Genomic DNA, 21287 nt, shown 5'->3' on the forward strand with positions numbered 1-21287 from the left:
TTACTTAACGTTTCAGTCGTTAAAATTTAGGGCTTAAAAATTGCCCTCTCTCGACGTCCATGTAATGCAGAAATATCGCAAAAGGGAGAAAGAATGTAAAATTTATTTAAATGTTAGTTTTAGTGACTTTTATTACGTTTTTTGAAATGATCAAATAAAGTTGGATAATGTCAAAGGAGTGTAACCTAGCACCATCTATTGGTTTTAAACAGAAACATTTTCAGTTTAAAAGATGGCGTCGTGTAATCGATGTTGGACTAAAAGAATTTTTGCACAAACAATTGCATCGGTTAAATATGTAGAATTGTAAGAGTTAATATTAATTAATTGAATATATCGATATTCGATTGACGTAGAACTTTTTCTTTTCGGTTCTTTTTTAATTAATTTGATTAATTAAAAAAAATTACATTCATTTTATTAATTTACGCGGAATACAACAAAACTTAGTGTAATCTATCTTTAGATAACTTTATATAAAATTCAAATATTATTATTAGATATATATTTGATAGTTTCACAGACTAAAATAAGAAAAAGTCATGCAGATTGATTGACTCCAATGCGATGCAAATTAAAATATTTATATTATTAACAAAATAAAATTTTTCTTTTGGAAAGAAAGATTATTTTTTTAAAAAAAAAAGAATTTATTATACAAAAATAAAAGTATATAAAAAATACATTAAGCTAACAAATATAATAACAAAAATAATAAAAACAGCATTGTTGGTTTTAAACTAATTTTTCTTTAATTTTCTCATTTGTCACTAATTTATTATCATTCGTTTTTTCCAACTTTCCTTTCTTTTGATAGCATTTTTATTTTACATGTTTCTAAATTTCGCAATATTCTCAATTTATTTAAAAAAAAATCTGTCTGAAATTCTCGAAAATTCCATCGAAAAATTCATCGTCCATTTCAACGGAAGAAATAGGCGGAAAAAGTTAATATTTCCGTCATAATTTTTCAAGCGACAACGAAGAAAATAGAAGACGAGGAAATTGGATTCGTCAATGGGGGCAATTTCGTCTACGCTTCTTTGTTCCCTGGAATTCGTAAACAAACTTGAAACGACAAATGAAGCCTTCGCGAGAGGCCGGCCACCACCGACAATTATTTCTCATGCATTATTTATTTCGACCGCTGCACGGAGGGGGCAGGGTTGGCGCATTTTCAGCGTTCCTGCATTTTTGCAGGTCGCGGCTTAATGCGGTAGAACACGTGAAAAATTGTCGTCGCATACCGCGCCACGGCGTGGTGGACCATCACGGTGTTTTGCATAGCCTGTAAAATGCTCGAAGAGCCGGATAATTAAGACCACGGCGAGGAAAATACAAGTTTTTTTTCGCTCTTCCTCTTTAATTAGAGGCTTCTCTCGTGAACGATATAATGACGTATTAGGTTGGCACGTATTGAAATTATTGTTTTCATATTGAATAAAAATTCGTATTGTCCGATTTAAATCATCAATTTTAATTATTTTACATTTTTTAAACAAAGTTTCGATATACGTATAAATAAATGATTTGTTTTTTTATATTTTAAAACGTCGAATTTATAATCAATAATAATATTTAATAATATTCCAATTCCAATTTTGGAACATCCTGTATATTTCTTAGCCACTGAATTAGAATTTACTAATATTATTGTGTAATTTGGAAACAAATAAACCAAAATTATGAAGAAATATATAATTCCAATATATAAAGTTCAATTAAATAAATCCTTTTCCCATCGATGTTTAAATATACATATCCTATATTTCGTTATACGATCAATCGTACAGATGGCGTAAGTTTACATGTATATAAAATTTACAATCTATACCAACAACACGTAATATCATATTAATACAAAAACGTATATATTAACAATAAAATTAACAGTATGATCTTGATATACATTCAAGCTGAATATATACACGGTGGAAGGGAGATTAATACGAGGAAGGAGCCATCTCTAAACATCTCGGAGCATATTCTATCTGGAGATATCCTCGCAAGTTGATCGCAACGGCCACCGAGTTACCCGCCCGTATGAATATTAAACGGTTTTTGAGCTGTTGTACAATTGCCGCGTCCTCGGTGGCCTGTTAAGTATACGTGGCCACGAAACCGTGTATTTGTCTAGTAAAATTAGCGATGCAATTATGCAAGGCGAGCCGAGGAGTGACGGTTTCTGAGACAGGGGTAAGCCCGAAGGGACGCGAGTGAAATGCGACCGGCCAAACAACGCCGAGGGAGACGAAATCGCGAATGTATTACAGCCGCTCGAATATCGTTACCAATTAACGGTCCCAGGGCGACGAGCGCAGGTCCGGCCATTAAAATGCATCGCGGCTCCCTCGTTAAACTTTTAACGGTGCAATGGAACGAAGAACAGCAATTAAAAGATAGATGCTCCAAATTACGGTTCCGCTCCACCGTGCGGTTAACGGTGAAAACACGTTTGCGTGGTAGTAGTTTTTGGAGTTGGTGGAACATTGATTTTTTTCCTCTTTCTTTCTCTATTTCTTTCCTCTCTTGTTTCCCTGCGGTTTCGTTTCCCCCCCGTTGTTCCCCAATGAATAGTAGCCGGAGAAAGAGAGAATTTGTGAACTACAAATTTTTAATAAGAGCGAGAAAATTTTGTCAATTTGCCTGATTCGTTATTAAACACGATCGAATTTTGAATCGAATTCTTTTAGAGAATTCTTCTTTAAAATTTATTAAGATACATGTCTTAACGGATCTTCTTTCTTAAGTCAGATGAAAGTTTCAACTCTTTCGTTACTACTTACTATAGTGCATAAAATTGTGCCGCGTATTGTACATATGACGAGCAATTGGAATTATCTTTCTCTAGAAATGTAGCATCATTTGTTTCTCATAAAATTTCTCAAAAAAATCACCAAAAAAAAAAAATTTGTGTAAACGCGGCCGCTGATCTTTCTCGAGTACTGTGCACATTTTTGGGAGTGCCAGAAGGGAGATCGAAGCAAAAGGGTTAAGGCGGAAATAGAAACTTTCTAAATCCTCCCAATAATTGAAATCCTCCCTGAAGAAACATTTATAACATCAGTCGTGTTTGCCACGATCGGCGACGCAATTATATTATTACTCGTGGCGATGGTGGTGGTGGTGACGCCTCGCTTTCTGAGACACGAGCCACAAGCCAAGGAGAGGAAACGGCGAAGCTCCACCTCGCCCTCGGGTATACACCGTTGAAGAGCGAATGCAATCGCGACGAGGTCGCGTACCAGCCTCTGCTCGCGTACTCGGTTAAGTACACTTTATTAAGCATGCTGTCTGCGCGTTGCAGCATCCACTTACGTGGTAAATGGAATTACAAACGCATCCCACCACCACCCGTGGATGCGGCTGACACCTTCTGCGCCCGGTTTACGCGTGCACACGTTAAACCCAACGATCATGGAGGCGTTATGTTTGCGCGATCCTCCACGATCCCGCGGCTCCGCGCCAAATTGCTCGACGCGCTCGCGAATTAAATACCGAGCCGGTATTTCTTGAACGGGCGACGGAATTCGATGGAATTTTGGGGAATCGTTAGAAAATGGAAAATGGCAGGCGTATGGTCCGTATACCCGATAAATAAATTTAATATTTGATATGATATTTTGTTCGAATTTTGGAAGGGTCGAAATGATTTGGTAGAATTTGAGTCAGTTGATAAATAAGTCATCGACTCTGTGATAAAAAGGATGAGTATTTTTCTTTTCAATACTTTGTTAATGAAGATTTAACTCGTCGATAGCCGATAAATAAATTTATATTTAATATTTCGTTCGAATTTTGGAAGGGTCGAAATGATTTAGTAGAACTTGAGTCAGTTGGTAAATAAGTCATCGACTCTGATAAAAGGATTGTGATAAAAAGGATGAGTATTTTTCTTTTCAATACTTTGCTAATGAAGATATTTTGACATTATTTGATAATTTTTTTGAATAATTCATTACGTTTTATAGAAAATGATATTTTTTATTCTTGCAAGAACTTTTTCAGGCGAAAGAAAATATATTAATCCTTGAAATTAAATTTGTATATAATTTTCTACGCAAAGAAGCACAATTCGATAATATATAATTCGTTTCTTTAAACTCCGTACCCAAAAAATACCTTATTCTTCTCCCCCCTTTCATCAAATCATCAATCAGAAGCGCGAATTCATACATCTATCAACGATCGAAAGTTGTTCCTCCCTTCCCGCGTCTCGCTCAAACGAACTATAATTGAGGTTGGTGGATCGTGGAAGGGAGCGGCGCTCGCCGGGGGATGAAAATTCCGCGGCGTCGGCGCCGAATTCAGCTTCGGTCGAGCGAATTACTCGCGGAGGACGCGAGGCGCGGCTCGTTTATCAAATTCGCTCGGTATGCGCCGCATCAAAGACAGGGCCGTTGATTTATTAAATTGCGGCCCGGATGAAACCGTGGCTGCGCCGCGAGGAAAGAGGAATCTATTAACGGTGGATTCGACGTCACCAGACGTCGTCTACTTCGAATGGAAGGAGGAGGAGGAGGAGGAGGAGGAGGAGGAGGAGAGACTCCTTCCAAGAAGACAAAATTATTAAAGTTCGCTACGTACACATTTATCTTCTGCCCGCGCGCGCGCGATGGCTCCTTCCGGTAAATACGTCGAAGGTGATGAAAAGCGACTTGTTTACCCCCGTCATCGCGCCACTTCCGGAAACGGAGATCGAGAAAAAAAGTTTTCCATGGGGGAGGCGGATGGAGCGCGTGTACTTTAAGCGTACTTGGACGATCTTTTATTTTATTTTAGGGGTAGAAAGTTTCGCGAGGAAACGATTCAACCCCTTCTCGTGGAACTGAGAGGAGTATCCGTGAATGTATGTTTGCGTTCGAGTGAACGAGAAATGGATTGGCAGTGGATGATTGTTGGAAGATCGTGAGATTCTTTTCTTCTTTTGAATCTTTATCAATTTAACTCTTTAAGTATAGGATGTACGAATATGCATTCTAGATAATCAGGGGAAAAAAGGTGTATTTAAATCTTTAGTTATGCTATTTTAGAATGTTAAAGTTGTAGTTGTAGATATATTTCATATTTTTATAAGTTTAATAATTTATAATTTTTTTAATTTTGATATGCATGATTTTTTAATGTCATAAAATTATTTATAAACGTATAATCTATATTTTTTTATCTTAAAATAAATATAAAACGTTACATATATTTCATATCTTTATTTTTACTCGATTAAATTTCATTGTAGATTTAATTTTAATGCCATGAAATGAAATCTACTATATATGCTTGTTACATTCGTGTGAAAAATAAATTTTTACACAAAAATAAGAATTCTTTAAGCTTTAAAATCTACAATATTATCAGATAAATATTCTCAATAATTGAAAATTTATTAAAACACTCTTTAAATATCCTAATTTATAAATACTTCTCAAAAATTTGAAACGAAACATCCGTCCAATTACAATTATCCTTGCACTTATTCCATTATTATCAATCACCATTATTTCATTTCCTCTTCGTTATTTTATTGTCTTAAAAAAAGAAAAAAGAAAGAAAAAACGAGCATATCCAAAGATGTATTTATCTCTAGATTTTTCTGTACAGCGATAATTAAATTGTACACAAGAAAAGCCATCTTTCCTCTTTTCTCTCCTTCTGTCTCTGCAACTAAAGATAAAGTAGAAGGATCCGTGCCTAGTAGAATTCCGGCACAATAGTCGTCCACGGCACAACCATTAATTAGATTCGCCATGAAATAAGGATGGAAGAGGAAGTTGGCCAAATACGAAGGAAGATGAACGCAGGTGTTGCAACGACGGCCAAGAAGCGAAGAGAGAGGGAAAGAGAGAGAAAGAAAGGGAGGGGTGGAAAACGTATCTCTCCTTGAAAGTAAATCGGGAGGGCCGCTCCTCGGCCGGAAATGAGGCTTGCCAAGCACAATCTCCGGTCAGGGAAGGCCTCTCCATTTTGTTCTTTGTGATGTGTCCGCAATAATTGAAAATGTCCGCGCGGACTCGAGGGACTTTGTGCTCCCCTTTCTTCGAGCAAACTCCACTTCGCGGCGGGCCATCCCCCCTCCTTTCGAGGCCGAATCGCGTCATTATTGTCGAGGGAGCACAATGGCCCCCGTGAACGGACACAATCGAGGGAAACTCGCGTTTAACTCGCGAATCTCGCGGTTCGTTGCCGTTCTATGCAAATATTCTTCTGGCGATCATGTCTGAATCAACCCTTGTTTGCGAACAGGGGATGTTTTCTTCTTTGCGAAGAGGGGATCGCGTTGATAGGGAAATGTAGTACGTGTGGCTTGATAAATTAGATTTTTTTGTACTTTGGAAATGTTATAGATTCGTTTCTGATATGGAGGTTGAAAGATTTTTTATTATTGTGAAAATTGAAAAAATAAAATTGTTAATGGATGTTAATATATTAACGATTTGAAACTACAACCAATTCAATATTTATTGAATTTAATATTGAATTTTTATTATAAACAAGAATATCTAAAAATTTTTGGGGAGGATTTATATAAATGTGTTCCACAGTTTTATCTCTAAATTGCTCCATTTTTTAGAATTCATATATAATAATAGATAAAAATAAATTAAGTTTAATTGGATTAAAAATAAACATAATAGATAAAAATTGAAAAATGTGATACAAATAAAGTGATATAAATAGGTCACATCTACTTGAATTTCAAATTTCATCCTTTTTTAATGAAATCAATTTTTAGAATGAAATTTTTTCTGACAGAAAATAATTAAATAATTATAAAGAAACCCAAGTACGCATTCAATATCAATTTGACGAATATTAAACAAATTCAATCGATTCTTTACGTAAAAAGAATCTTGAATCAACACACTAGTTTGAAGAAGGGAAAGATTAAAATTATCAAAGAGCAAAGAATATCGGGTAAAATAAAAATACGAAAAAGGAAGAAAACCTTTTTTTTAGTTCAAAGATATCAGCTTGCAGTTAAAACATGTTCGACATTTTTTTCTCAGGATCGATACTCTGGATCGTTTCTTCATCGATCGACGTTGACGGGCCAATCGGCCATTAAGTATATCCCACCGATCGCAAAAAAGGAACGCAATCAATCTTCCATAAGTCGAAGTCTTCGAAGAAACACTCGCTTTATCGAACGTTCGATCGATACGAGGAAAATGTAATATATAAGAGCGAAATCTCTAGGTGTCGCAAGAAATTCTCGATCGAGAATCTCGAAACATCGGCCCCTCGACGTGTGCAGCCAATAGTTTCGTCATCGATCAACCAGTGGGGAACAGGGGAAGCGGTTTCTTGCCCGCGCGTGGTGCACGTGTGTGTAGGATTTTCATTGAGTGGCATGTTTCGATTTGCATGTATATCGGTTGGGAGGGGAAGTTAGCAGCTCATAGATCTCTTCTTTGGTTTCAGGTAGCAGCGAGGAATCGAGACCTGGGGGTGGGGATCCTGGAAAGTTGGGGGTGAAGAAACCAAGACCGAAGGCTTCGTCGCCCAACCGACAGGGACCACAGCAGTGCCAGGTAGGTTTTATTTTGCTCGTAAATTGTACAATTGAAAATTCGAAAATAATAATGTAATTTTGTTTAATTCTTTTTTTTTTCTTTGTCTTATGAAAATTTTCGTATAAAGCATTTAATAAATGTAAATTATATTTCTTTGTTTAGATTTATTGTTTAAATTTGATATATTGATTAAATAACTATTTGAATAATAATACTTGATTGATTTAAATGATAAAGAGATTGTAGAATCAATTTTTAAAGATTATCATTTACATTGATTGATTTTTGAATACTGCATACATGAGTTAAAATATACGCTTTAATTCGAATTAGAAATATTTTTTTATCCTTTTGTGCAAACATCGTATTTAATTTATTAAATAAAATTATGTATTGTGAAGAGACTGAAGATTGATTCTTTTTAATAAACATTGAATAACATTATATTATCTCTTTATTGTAGTTTATCATTAAGTGTTTTCTTTTTAATTCTATTAATTCTATTAAAAATTTTGAATACTCAATAAACTTTCTATATATTTTTCACGATATCTTTTCATCTGTACAAAAAAATATTAATTTGTCAATATTAATAATATTAAGAGCGAAAGACTTGATGTACACCATATATCTATACATCGTTCAACACAGAAAAGCAATTTCATGAACAATTTAAAAAAGGAAAAAAACACTTCTCACTTTTCCAATACTAAACCCTCTGACACAATTTCCTTTCAACATCTGAAACACAAAAGATGTCATTCCACGGTCGAATTCACGCGGAAGGAAGAGATAACGGAGGCGAGAATTCGAAACACGTTTTAATGTCAAAGTTGAATCGTCGATCCGATCACAGTTCCCGATGACGTTCGTTCGACAATTTTATTAGCTCGTGAAGACCGACTACCGAAGAGAATTTCCAGTGAAATCGTGGAGGGACAGTTCATTAGCGACGATCGAATTAAAAGAAAGATCGATAGCAAACGAAGTGTGGCTCGCGAAACCGCAAGTCTACGAAATCCATGCTTTTATTCCTCTCGTTTCGCGTTTTTATTCCGCGCTATTGTTCCACTTGTACTTCACGTTTTATCGCTTTTGTTTCCCTAGGCAGTTTGCTTTTCGTTTTTTTCTTTTTTTTTCTTTTTTTTTTTTTTTTTTTTTTTTTTTCGTTTATGATATTCTCGTATCCTGCACTCTATGATATTATTATTTTTTTTATTTCTCCTGCGGTTTCAGTTTCCTTGTATATTTTTCGAAATAAATTCTTTTCTTTTTCATTGTGTTCCTCGTTTTGCGTATATATATATTTTAAGGCAGAATATATAAATGTTTGAATTTCAAATTGCCTCGAAAGCGATTGGAAGAAATTGAATATTGGGAAGTGTTAGAAACAAACGTAATAAAATTGTATAGAAATTATTTAATATTATTAACTGATTAAATTGTTTCAATCTTTAATTTGATAATAGTAAATTTTAAATCGATTTTGTTAATTTTTAATATTGTATATACATTCAAGTTTCTATTTATTTATTTACTTGTTATTCGATTTATTTAAGTAATGAACAAAATTATTCTTTATTCCATGAATGATTCGTCATATTATTATCGTATAATAGAGAGTATAATTATTCGTTATTAATTGCTCATTCAAATTTTACAAATATTAGCTTTAGTGTTTCGAAGCATATCTGTGTAACTATCGAATTAGGGCAAAAGTTCAAGGCCGTTTCGGAACCATCCGCTTCGTTAGTCCGGTTCGATTTAATTTCTATTCCCAGTTTCTGAACAAAGTCAAGAGAAATATTGGGATGAGCTCTCTCGATTTGCAATTTTATTTATTACCTTGAACTCTATTCCAATATAGAACACAAAAATAATTTCTTCTATATCCTTGATTTATATCATTTTTAGAATGAATTATATTTATATTTATATTTGATCAGAAGTTGAATAAATTTATTTACTATTTTTATCGTATAAAAATATGAAAAATGAGAAAATATAATTAATAATGTTTCGTTTCCAATATTCTTGATAATTGTGAGTAAATTTAAAACGGACGCATTTAATTTATTAAAACTCGTATTAATACAGCATTGGTATTTTTGATAATATTAAAGTAGAAAATTGGATGAAGGAAGAAAATTTTTTCGATTTATAAAATTTACATCGAAGAAACGTAAAATTACGTTAATATATCTCGAAAAGTTTATCTACTAAACCGAAATTAATTGTTGAAAATCTAATAATTCAATTAAATCTATTTGTATCGTCGAAATTTACCTAACCAGTTAAATGCTCGAATGCTCCGCTTAGATACAAATGGCTCTAGAATAAATGTAGAAACGATTACATCCGTGACATTCTCTGTTAATTTACGTCACGATGAATTTCCTGTTTGTTAATAATTAAACACATTCGCTGTATACGAGGCGAATAACATAAACTGATTTTCGAATAGATCCAGCTCAGCAAATTTAATTTTATCTCTTTGAAGATATTTCGGCGGCGACCATGTTTAAATTTAATATTAATTAAACACTGTTTCTTATAGGATTATTGTCTCTCAAATGTATCGAGTTCTTTGAAGAATATCTTCAAATTTCCATTTAATTTTCATTTGATTGAATAACAATTTTCATTTTATAATTGTTTCATATTTTGTTCTTAAAAGAATATTATAATGTTATAAATTTAATTTTAAAAATATAGATTTTGGATTAATTATATATTTATTATTCATTTCAATCTTGAAATTGTTTATTATTATAAGTTTAAGTAGATATAATCTAAGAAATAAAAGAAATACATTTTTTGTTTTGACTCTCTAAATTTCTGATAACATCAGATTTGCATGGATAGTTAATCACATTTGATAATACAAACAAAAGTAATTCTGAAATTAAATGTACTAATGAGATTAAGAAATTTATATTACAATTAAATTCAAATTTATTAAAATTAGAAGATTGAAAATTAAGACTAAAAACTTTTAATAGAAGCTAATATATATGATTAAATTCTTATTATATTATTATTATATTATAGAAAAGTAATTAAGATTTATTCAAATACTTCCACTTTATCTTATATTTATCTCTTAATCCAATTATCTCACTTTTTCAATTTTTCATATATATTTTTTGGTTTTGACCATAACCAAGTCACCTTAAGTATCTTTTACTTGATGTCTCCACCAAGTGAAAAATATATCACAATTGAGAAAGTTCGCAGTTGAAATCCATTTTAAATTTTCTCATTCACTTAACAAACCACCGAATAAATACATTTCAATTACTCTTTCTCAATTAATCTCAATTTCAAAATCTTTAAATCTCATCCTCTAAAATTTCCTCCAAAATTTCCGAAACTCGACAAGTGTTCGATCTCTCATCTATCATTTCACTCTCAACCAACCCCCATTCAAAATCCTCGAAATTTTCGTCCAAATTAATCGATCATTCGACGATCCGCGCATATCATCGATGACCAAAGCGCGTCCAAACGCGCATTTTCGCATACACGCGTGACCCAGATCGGTATGAAATGACCGGAACACGAAAGCCACATTTCTATCGATACCTATTTATGCAGGTGAGTTTGCAACAGCCGAACCGGTGTACACACGTACGGAGGTCGCGTTTCACCAACACCGGTGGACAATGTGTAACTCGGAAAGGCTATTGAATATTCAGGCGGCACGATCCTCGAGCATCCACGGGGAACACGCCGCCTCGTCGAGTATAACACACGAACGCAATATCTCTTCGTTCGCGTAACCGAGTAGTTACGTCAAGGACCATTTAAAGGAGTACGCCTGTTTTTCCTCTCTTTGTCTTTGCGCGCCGTGTTTAAGTTACGTCACGTTATGCCGTTACTCTCTTCGTTTTTTTTTTTTTTTTTTTTTTTATTTTATTTTAGCAAGTAGGGGAAGAATATGAAATGTAACTTTACAGAGAATAGAAATAGTGAGGTAGTGAATGGAAAGGATTTTTGAAAAATTACAAGATATTTTTAATTAATAAATTTTCGTATAGAAACAAAAATTAAATATTCAAGGAACACTTTTAAAGAGTTTTATATATATATTATATATTATAACTTTTATACGTAATTAATTATCCAATATATTTAAATAAATTCAATTGTAGAATCATCAAATTAAAAACACGAAAAAGAATAATAAAATTCAAAACAAAATCAAAGAAAACGAATTTTGAAATAACTTGAAACGAGATCAAGGAAAACAAACTGCTTCTCTCGCTCCACTTTTTAAGTACATTTTCCCCGGCGAAAAGATCGAGTTAACTCGATATCTAATCCGATCCATTATCTCGAAACGAGCATCTTCGTCTCGTATTAGAGAATTGGATAGCCGGGAAACGAAGGGCCGTGAATTACGGTTCGCCTTGTTACATAATTAAATGATGGCTTGGCCGACTTGTTGACAAGCCCCGTCGATGTATCGAGTTAGCGACGAATTAAGCCGATCCTCCACGGCTCGATTATGGCTCGGATATCGGCGTTAAGGAGAATCCACGAAGGAGAAGGAGGGAAGGCAAGACCCGGGAGAGATGGCTTCTGGCCTCGTGGTTCTCGCTCGGCGGTGACGTCGATCGCCCTGTAATTTTACGGGAAATTAATAGTTACTGGTTGCACAGGGATCGTGAAAACCTTGGCGAGTCGATCGCCACCCTCCGTTTTATCCCTCAATTATCGGCAATTCGTCGTTCACCGTTTGATACTTTTTAATCGACGGCCCATTTTCAACCCGGCACTCGAACCCTTTCCAATTTTATCGAGCCCTCGATACAAAATGCTTTTAATAACTTTCTCGTAATTTTTAGAACAGTTTTTTCCCGAGTTTTTGTTAAGTTTGAAAAGTTGAGCGAAGAATAAAGCCAATCACTCGCTCGTAATATTATATATATAAATTGAAAATAAAAGAATGTTCGTTTCTATTCGGCTAATTTTAATTTAAATTGTTAGAGAAATGTATTTTACTGAAAAAGGAGATATTTTAGTATAATTATAAAAGATATTATTAAAATTGTAATTATTGTATAATTGTGAAAGTGTAAAATTCATTATATTCAAATTTTTTTAATAGTTGAAAAATTGTATGATAAATCTGAATTTTGATAAGTTTTATCCTTGACACTATTTTTTAGGTTCTATCGTTTGTATGCATATTTTTGTATCTTTATTAAAATTTAAAGTAAAAATAGCTCATTTTATTTCAAGCTACATTTTGTCAACGTATGATAATGTAATTCTCTGAAGGAATATAAATCAAACCTAATTTTCGCAAACTTTTGATCTTGTCACCCTTGCTCATTTGTGTTTTTATTAATAATTCAAGAGCACACAATTTATTTTTTATTTAAGGCAAAATTTGTTAAATGCGCGAATAAAAAAAAGTAGCTGAAAAATTACGTAAAAAAATCTGAAATATAACAAATTTCAACCTTGACACAAATTTTAGAATTCTACTGTTCATATACACATGTAATCTCTCGAGCGTTGCGATTCATTACCGAAAATGCATTCCACAATGACTTGAATATTTCATTTCTATTATTATATTAAATTTTTTATCTTCATATTGAATAAAATAACATGTAAAAATTTTTATAACAAATACATATAACAAATACATATGATACAACTTAAGGGATTCATATTTTTAATTACAACTAATTAATATTATTCAAAGTAATATTTTTTTAAATAAATATTATGTATAAATGAAACATATGACTTTATTATGAAATAAACGTTCCTTATCGGACGAATAATTGATTTTTTAAATGTAGAAAAGATAAATTAAATTATTACATTTTTAAAATAAAATTTAGATTTATTTATAAGTTATATAAAATAGAAGAAATATTTAAATAATCTAATTTTAATAAAATAATTTTTCGACAAGTATATTTATATTTCTTATTAATTATTTCACAAGTTTTTTATTATTTAGGATCATATTCATTGATCAAATCTGCACGAAATCTCTTTCTATTTCTTTATTTCTATTTCTTTTCCATATTTATTTTTTTTTTCATTTCCCATCTACAAACTTTTATTTAAATTAGTTATTAATCAATTACCATTATCAGATTTTATTAACATATTTTCCCTCTCCTCTCCATATTCCATCTCTCTCTTTTCTATGTTCTTCTATGTCCTCTCACTTTTGAATATTTCCAAAGACTCACATTACAATCTCCATTGTTATTATAAACATAACTGTTACTATTACTTATCATAATTAATATTTCGCTCGATGTAAACATATTTATTATATTTCGAAACATCTCTGACATTCCTTATCACGCTTCCAAGAAACCATATACCACAATCTCTCCAAACGAACGCGAATTTTCACGCCGTACAATTACCAATGTCGCGCAGGGGAAGCGTATAAATTTTATTTGTAGTGACATCGACGTGTTCATTGTCAACGGATCCAATGTAACGAAGATCACAGGCGAGGAACGCTCGAGATAATTCGAGCGATTGCATCGATCCTCTCATGGATACTTACGCATGTGTAAGTGTGGTCGATTCGAAAGCGAGGAGAACTCCGTCCGAGCACAATGGGATGAACCGATTGAACCGGGCGCAAATCTGATGGCGCATTCCTTCTCCCGTGTTTTCGTCCTCGAGGATATATTTCCTCCTCGCGACGCGGCCACACGTGCACGCATGCATTCCGTATCCGATAACATCGCGCAAGGGAGTTTCGAGAGTCGTCGACCTTCCGAGTCTTTCCTTCCGATTCGATCCTCTCGCGGAATCGAAACTGTTCGAGGCTGGCGTGCTCGGCCAATGATCGGTCCACGATAAGCGTGCACCTCTTTCAGGGGAAACGGCCGATCCGTATCCTCCGAGTTATGGGACGTTAAAGCGTGCCGCTCGCAGACCGTGTAGATCGTTAAGTTAATTAATTGGGTAGGAAGTTACCGGTTGTACCGGCTCGGTAGACGTTGTGCGGCCTCCAGCTTCGTGGAACACTTGCGAGGATCATCCGCCTTGGCGAGATGAACTGATCGGCCCTGATCGATGAAGTGGTTCATTAGAATTTATGGTGATGATTACGCGGTATTTTCGTAACGGATGAAATTTTAACGTAGTCGTGGTTTGGAATAAAGTGTAGTAAATAAAGTTATTGAATAAATGGTCGAATAATTGTAGCGATGAATTATAATAGTTACACGAAGTGAGTGGATCAGTTGTAATAAGTACGAATAAATTTAAATTAACTAATTGTTAGTTGAAGTAACTTTACTTAGAAATTTTAATTAGTTATTTTTCAACCAATTCTGGGTTCAATTGGGTTCTTGGTTTCCTTGTTGATTAATTACGAAGAAGATTTTGTTGAATTATTTATTGAAGTGGATATTGATTTGGAAGTTGAAGAATTTTTGAAGAATTTAATATGTAATATTAATCTTTTGTGACTCAATCTCTGTCGCATGGGTTCTAAACTTGTGATAGATTAGGAAATACGTACGAGGAATTCGATGGTGGAGGAAAGATATCGATGTTGTAAAATTATTTTTCGCTTTAAATTGCAATATCGAGAACAGATTATCATAAAAGGGAAATCATTTTAAAGAAATCTCTTCTACTAACATTAATTACGATATAACAATATAAGCGTTATCTGGTAAAAAAAGAAAATAATATTTTCAATAATTTAAGAAGAATGATAGAATTTATTAGCAAAAATGTACAAAATTACTTTAATTGAATCTTTTGCGTATTCATATTGCTGCTAATCAATACAATCAGCTTCAATATAAATCTTTCTAAATTAACATATTGTTATTAACAATTATCACTTGCGTACAATAATCTAGATCTGAAATAATAATTTTCTGTCAATTCACCTAATACATACTCCCCTCAAAATTATGAATAATCCTACGACTAAATAATCACTACGAATAATCTCACGTCTCCTTATCCCCCCACATAATAATAGTTAACAGACACGCTTCCGTCGGATTTACATCCTCACAATATCCCCGAAATCTCATATCCGAAACAGAATCATCAACGATCCCGATCCCCTTCCCCCCCCCCCTCCCTCCTTCCTCCCATCGAGACAAGAAATTCCTCGTAGCGACTCGTATTCCCGCACCGGTAATTCCATAATTCCACCATTGAAAACGAGCTCGGAACGCAGCCCGAGCGAGCGCGAGTGACTCGGCGCGATTGTCGTTCGCTCACAATGAGGGCTTCAAGTAGCGTCGCGACGTCCGCCGCCGCCTCCTTTTCCTCGCGAGTATTCCTACCTTGGTAGGTAGTATTCCACCCGTTGTGTCCCGAGCATCCGCGTGGCGAATAATATCCCGTCGTGGCGGCTCACTTTTGTGAGCATCCCCTCTCCCCGCCGCATCAACACCCTACGTCGGGGGATGCTCGTTATTCACGGGGGCGCGAGTCTCTCCGACGAGTAATAAGATGCACTCCTTTAAAGATCCCGCGACCGACAAATTGCATCGCCCGCCCCTCCCTGTATAACGTTTTTCAGGGAGGAATCGTCGAGACGGATGCGGTTACAATCGGAACGAATCGTTAATCGTGGAATAGAATCCGTGGGACGCGTTTTAAGCTCGAATCAACCGGCTGTTTTTGAGTCGGGGTAGGATTAACGAGGTAAAAGGGTATATATTAGAGGGGGGATGGGGTGTCGGTGAGATTGCATTGTTGCTTTTTTTCGGAGGAAGGGGATTCGTTTAGGGGTGTTGAAATCGAGAGCTTGTGTAATGTGTGGATACGCGAGGTTTTGGGATGAGGGGAGGGGGTAGGTATATATATTTGTTTAAGGGAGGAGATGGAACCGTCATTTATAAAATGATCGATGCAGGAATATATGAAAAATTGTGAAAGGAAGGTGAAGGATTTTTCAATTATTAATATCTAATATTTTTAAGAAAGAATATTTTTGAGGCAATTTTATAATAAAAATCTTTACAAGGTAAATTTATTTATGTATCGTTTGAATAATCATATTGCTTGATTTTCGATTCATCGTGAAATTAATATTTTCTTTCAACATATATATAACATTAATCACACATAACTGTGTGCAAAATGAAACTCGCCTCGTCACTGTAATCCTATCAATTCCAAAAAAAAAAAAAAAAAAAAAAAAAAAATATCAAATAAACCATTCCATCCGCAGTCTCGTAAATTCCAAAAGATACTCCGGTCTTTTTATTTCCTGGTCGCGTGGGCGGCGAAGGCAAACATCAACCTGACCTGCCATCATCCAACTTCATCCATCGACTTCATCCTCTCCTTCCCCACCAACCTGCCACGAAACTTCACCCCTAACGAAGTATCAATGTTACCACCGACGGATTACGTATTCAGGAGCGGCGTTGCTCGGTGTACATTGGCGGGTTTGGCAGCGCGGACAACGAGGAGCCTGCTGCTGCAGACGTGCACGGGTTGATACGGGGGAGAGGGGGATGTGGAGCGCCAGTGGCCAGAGGGAGGCGAGAGCTGCTGGTGGCGGTACAGGGATCTGGAAAGGCCAGGAGTAATGATGTTTGTTTAGCTCTCGAGGAAAGACCGTTAGCGGGGTTGGAAGATACGGGTTTTGGCACGAAGATGATGGCTAAGGGATGAAAACGACCAGCCGGTGTCGAGACGTATCCGCTCTCTTTCCATCCCTCGTGGCTGCCTTCGTCGCACCCACGAACGCCTCCCGTAAATTGAAACTCCCGTGTACTCGTGTCCGTGGATCTGCAGCTTCTTAGGAAGCCGGGCTACGCAAATTAGATTTTCTGCTTAGGGGGTTGGGAGCGCGATTTTCTCGGCTGGCTCTTCTCCGTTTCCCTCTGACGTCTGACTTCTCGGACCACTCTCTGCTCTTCGGTGTTTGGCGACTCGAAGGGAGAAGTTTTGTCGGTGCGTGTATGCTTGGATGGGAAGTTTTTAAACGTTTATGGATGGGGATGTATTTGGTTTTAGGAATTTTGGACTTGAACGATACGATGATAATTTAGGTATTTTGTCATTTGTGACTTTTATTCTCGCTTTTTTTGTTTTTTTTTTTTTTTTTTTGGTTTAACTTTGACTCTTTCTTTTCTCTAGTAGCGTTTAATTAATAAGTGAGAATGTTAAATAGTTTCTTAATAGATATTAATAGAAATAATATTAATAATAATTAATAGAAATAATATTTCATCATGATGTTTACATAACATAACAAACGAGTTATTTTAAACAGGAAAGTTTAAAGTTTGTCTTTTAAAAAGATGGAATTTAAAAATAATATATATGTTAAATATATATGTTATCAATTAATCAATTCCATATCATTGTTTTTTCATGTAGATAAATATTAAAGATAAAGTATATTCGAGTAAAAATTTTTACAATAATATGTTGATTAATAGAGATTTAAAGAACGTACATTTTTAATATTATATTCATTATATATTCATACTTCTTATGAGACATTTTTTTATTTTATCGAGAGATATTTGTGTCAGAATCTTATAACGGTAATTAGGTCAAGAATCCATTTTTCACGATGCGTGTCTGCGTTAGTTGGAAAGTGTCCCACCGAAAAAAAAAAGAAGCGAGGTGTAATATCTGTCAAAAGTTAGTTTTTTAATTACGATACAAAAGATCTGACAAGCGGCACTTTAATTAAGATTAAAAGTCCGATAGCATGGATTGCGGTTAACTTTTCTTTCGATTAACCTAGATTTCACTGGCCTCAAAGGGAAGAGAAATGGCGGTATAAAGAAGTGGTATGTTATACATCTTTCGCGGAGACACGTAGTTTTGTTTTATCACGAATAATAAACTTCTGTTTCTTGATAAGAAATTGCACTTTATGCGCGTGACGTTGGTTTATTTAAATTAGAGATGACCTTAATATCCATCCTTGAACTACGATTCTTCATGAATTTCATTAAAAGATAGTACGTGAGTTTTCATTTATTAGTCTGTCATGTTGTATATTCTTTTTTTTTTTTGTTTTTTTTTATTTTGCCAAGATACAGCGTGAAAAGAATGTAGATTGATAATAATTGTTGTATAAATGTTTTCGTTTTTAATATTTATGCAAATGAAATTATTTGAAATTAAAAATTAAAAATTAGAAAATGAACTTTGATACAAAAGATATCTAAATTATTCTTCATAGATTCGAATTAATAAATTATTGAGAGATTGAAAATTACAGATATGTTATTAAAATTATATAATTTTAGATTAAATTGCACATTACGATTATTTGAATTTCAATTATACATAATTTTGCATTTATTTTTTTAGAAAAATTATTATAATTGTCTCATGTTCATAAATTTCTTTCTTTCTGCAAAGAAATTTGTCTCCCAATTAATTGAAATAACCGACGCTCTCCTCAATTTAATCATTATTCAATGTTTTTTCCAAAACTATTATATATTTCAACGATATAATTCTTTTTAAAAAATCTATCGTCCAAAATGAAGAATATTCGAATAAAATTGGTTAATAGAAATCATCTATTCGATCGGGAAACGTAGCAAAGATGATGGATGCGTTCTATCTTTCTTTCCAAGGATATCCCTGGGATGATGAATGACGGCGAAGAAAAAGAAAGAAAGGAAGAAAGAAAAAAAGAAAAAAAAATTCACGAGCCGTTCGCAAAATATATATTTCCTCTTAATATCGAAATTCTGCGAGCTTTCCTCGAGTTGTTCGACGCTGGTTCCGCGAATCCAGTAAATTTCACGGCTCAAGTATCAATGATCGCTGAGTCGACGGTTTATCCTTTCTTCTCCGTTCCATTAGGAAAACGGAAGTTTCCGGGACGGGGGAGGGGAGAGGGAGGGAGGAAAGTTGGTTTCGATTGGAAGGCGAGAGAAATTTCCGCGGACGAGTCTCGAGTACGCGACTTATTCGCATCGTGGAGGCCGGAGGGGCTCGATTGAGCCGAGTCGAACCGATGAAAATAACGGCGAAACGAAAAGTGGAAAGAAGTTTTCCGATAATGGAGCCGGGAATCGCGGAACCGGGCCGCGTCGCCACGTGTTGGCCGCAGCTGCATTGGAAATTAATTTCGACTTAACGATGCGAATACCGGGCGGTGGATGTCGGTGGATTTTCGATGCGCTACGATGAGCTTTTGATGCGTGTAGATTTCTGGAGGAAGGGGAGAGCAAATGGGCGGATCCGAAAGTCGAGTTTGCACGCTGTAATTTTATAAAATTTCGTGATCGTGAAGAGAATGGAAATGTAATTTGGAAATGGTGTTTGAATGAAGAAAATGATAGATGTGATAAGTTCTTCAAATTCAATTTTGATAATAAATTGTGAATTTGAAAACTTTACTATTTGGGATAAAAGCGAAAACGAAAAGTGAATTTCCAAATTAATTTATAATTAATTTATAGAAGAAATTCAGACTAAGAATAAATATTTAAGAATAAATATTTCATATTGTATACTTTTTATATTTGATATTAAAATTGATAAATTTTTATAATAAAAGAATTATATAATTGTTTTCTAGCTTTCTCTATATTTTTATTACATTTTAAAAGGTTGGAAATATTATTTACATTATGATATAATATACTAGTAATATTTATTTATATATAAAAAAGAATTTACTTAAAATAATCTTTGATATATTAAAAATAAATTAAATTTTTACAAAATGAAATGTTATACAAATAGTGAAGTTGTTCTTTTAGAAATAGCTATAATTATGACATAATTACACACATTACTTTTATTTATACAAATTTAATACAAATTTCTTTTTAGATTCATATTTCGCATATTCCACTATATAAGCTGAGATAAATATTTTTCCACATTCATTTAGATGTACATTCATGAACATTTTCGTTTTTCATTTTATATTTCTTCACGTCTATATCTTCTATCTTTTATAATACAGATTCTTTCATTATTCCTTTCATTACTTTTGAATATAAAAACTATACAATTTTTATAAATATGAATATATGCTGAATAATATATATATATAATGTATATATGTATTTTAATTCATAAAGATAAAGATACATCAATATTTTTTCGATTCTTTATAAACCAAGAATCATCTAATCACAACAATAAGTTAAAGGAATGAGCTGAATTTCAGTAAACGTTGTCCGTTCCTCGCTAAATTTGAGCCACGGAATTTCACATGATATTCGACGAAGGCAAATTCGATGCCAATTCCGGGTGTTCTTGCGCGTCCCATGGGACTTTCAAATGAAACAGCGTCCATGCGCGCACAGGCTCTCGGTCTTTAGCTTCCTGAAATAGTTGGTGAAATAGTACACGCCCCTGCCCGAGTAATAAACTCAATTCCACATACTTAACAGGCATACCATGTCTGACACCCTCGACCATGTCTTCGAGCTGCTTGTTGTTAACACGTGAAATACCATGCCAACATCTCACGTTAATTAGGAATTTTGTAGAATACGGTATTGTCTTGTATTTGGATCTGGTTCTTTTCAAAGAAAAATTTATTTTTTTAGATAGAGGTATTGGCAGGATTAAATCTTAAATATTAATTTAAATCTTAAATATATAGTTTTACATTCTCTAAGTTTTGATTAAGATTATGGAAATAATAATGAGAATAAAAATCACAGAGAAAATTGAAAAATATATATTAGAAAATTATAATTAAGATTTATATTTTAGCAATATGGATATGCATTATATACATGGAAAATACAAGAGAATTATTTTTTAATATTTTTGTGCAAATATGTGCTTCTTTTTTTAATA

General features: G+C 34.0%; 1 protein-coding gene across 4 annotated transcripts in view; it reads left to right on the top strand.

Moving 5' to 3' along the window:
• Positions 1–21287, top strand: part of LOC122720277 — a 513017-nt gene that overhangs the window by 329894 nt on the left and 161836 nt on the right. For all 4 annotated transcript variants that reach the window (XM_043946864.1, XM_043946863.1, XM_043946865.1 and 1 more), the window contains exon 5: positions 7420–7529. In XM_043946864.1, coding sequence (XP_043802799.1) covers positions 7420–7529 — 110 coding nt within the window. The remainder of the gene's footprint in view (positions 1–7419; positions 7530–21287) is intronic.

Source organism: Apis laboriosa, unplaced genomic scaffold (assembly GCF_014066325.1).
Source record: "Apis laboriosa isolate Shangri-la unplaced genomic scaffold, ASM1406632v1 scaffold122_cov146, whole genome shotgun sequence".
NCBI classification, from domain to species: Eukaryota; Metazoa; Arthropoda; class Insecta; order Hymenoptera; family Apidae; genus Apis; species Apis laboriosa.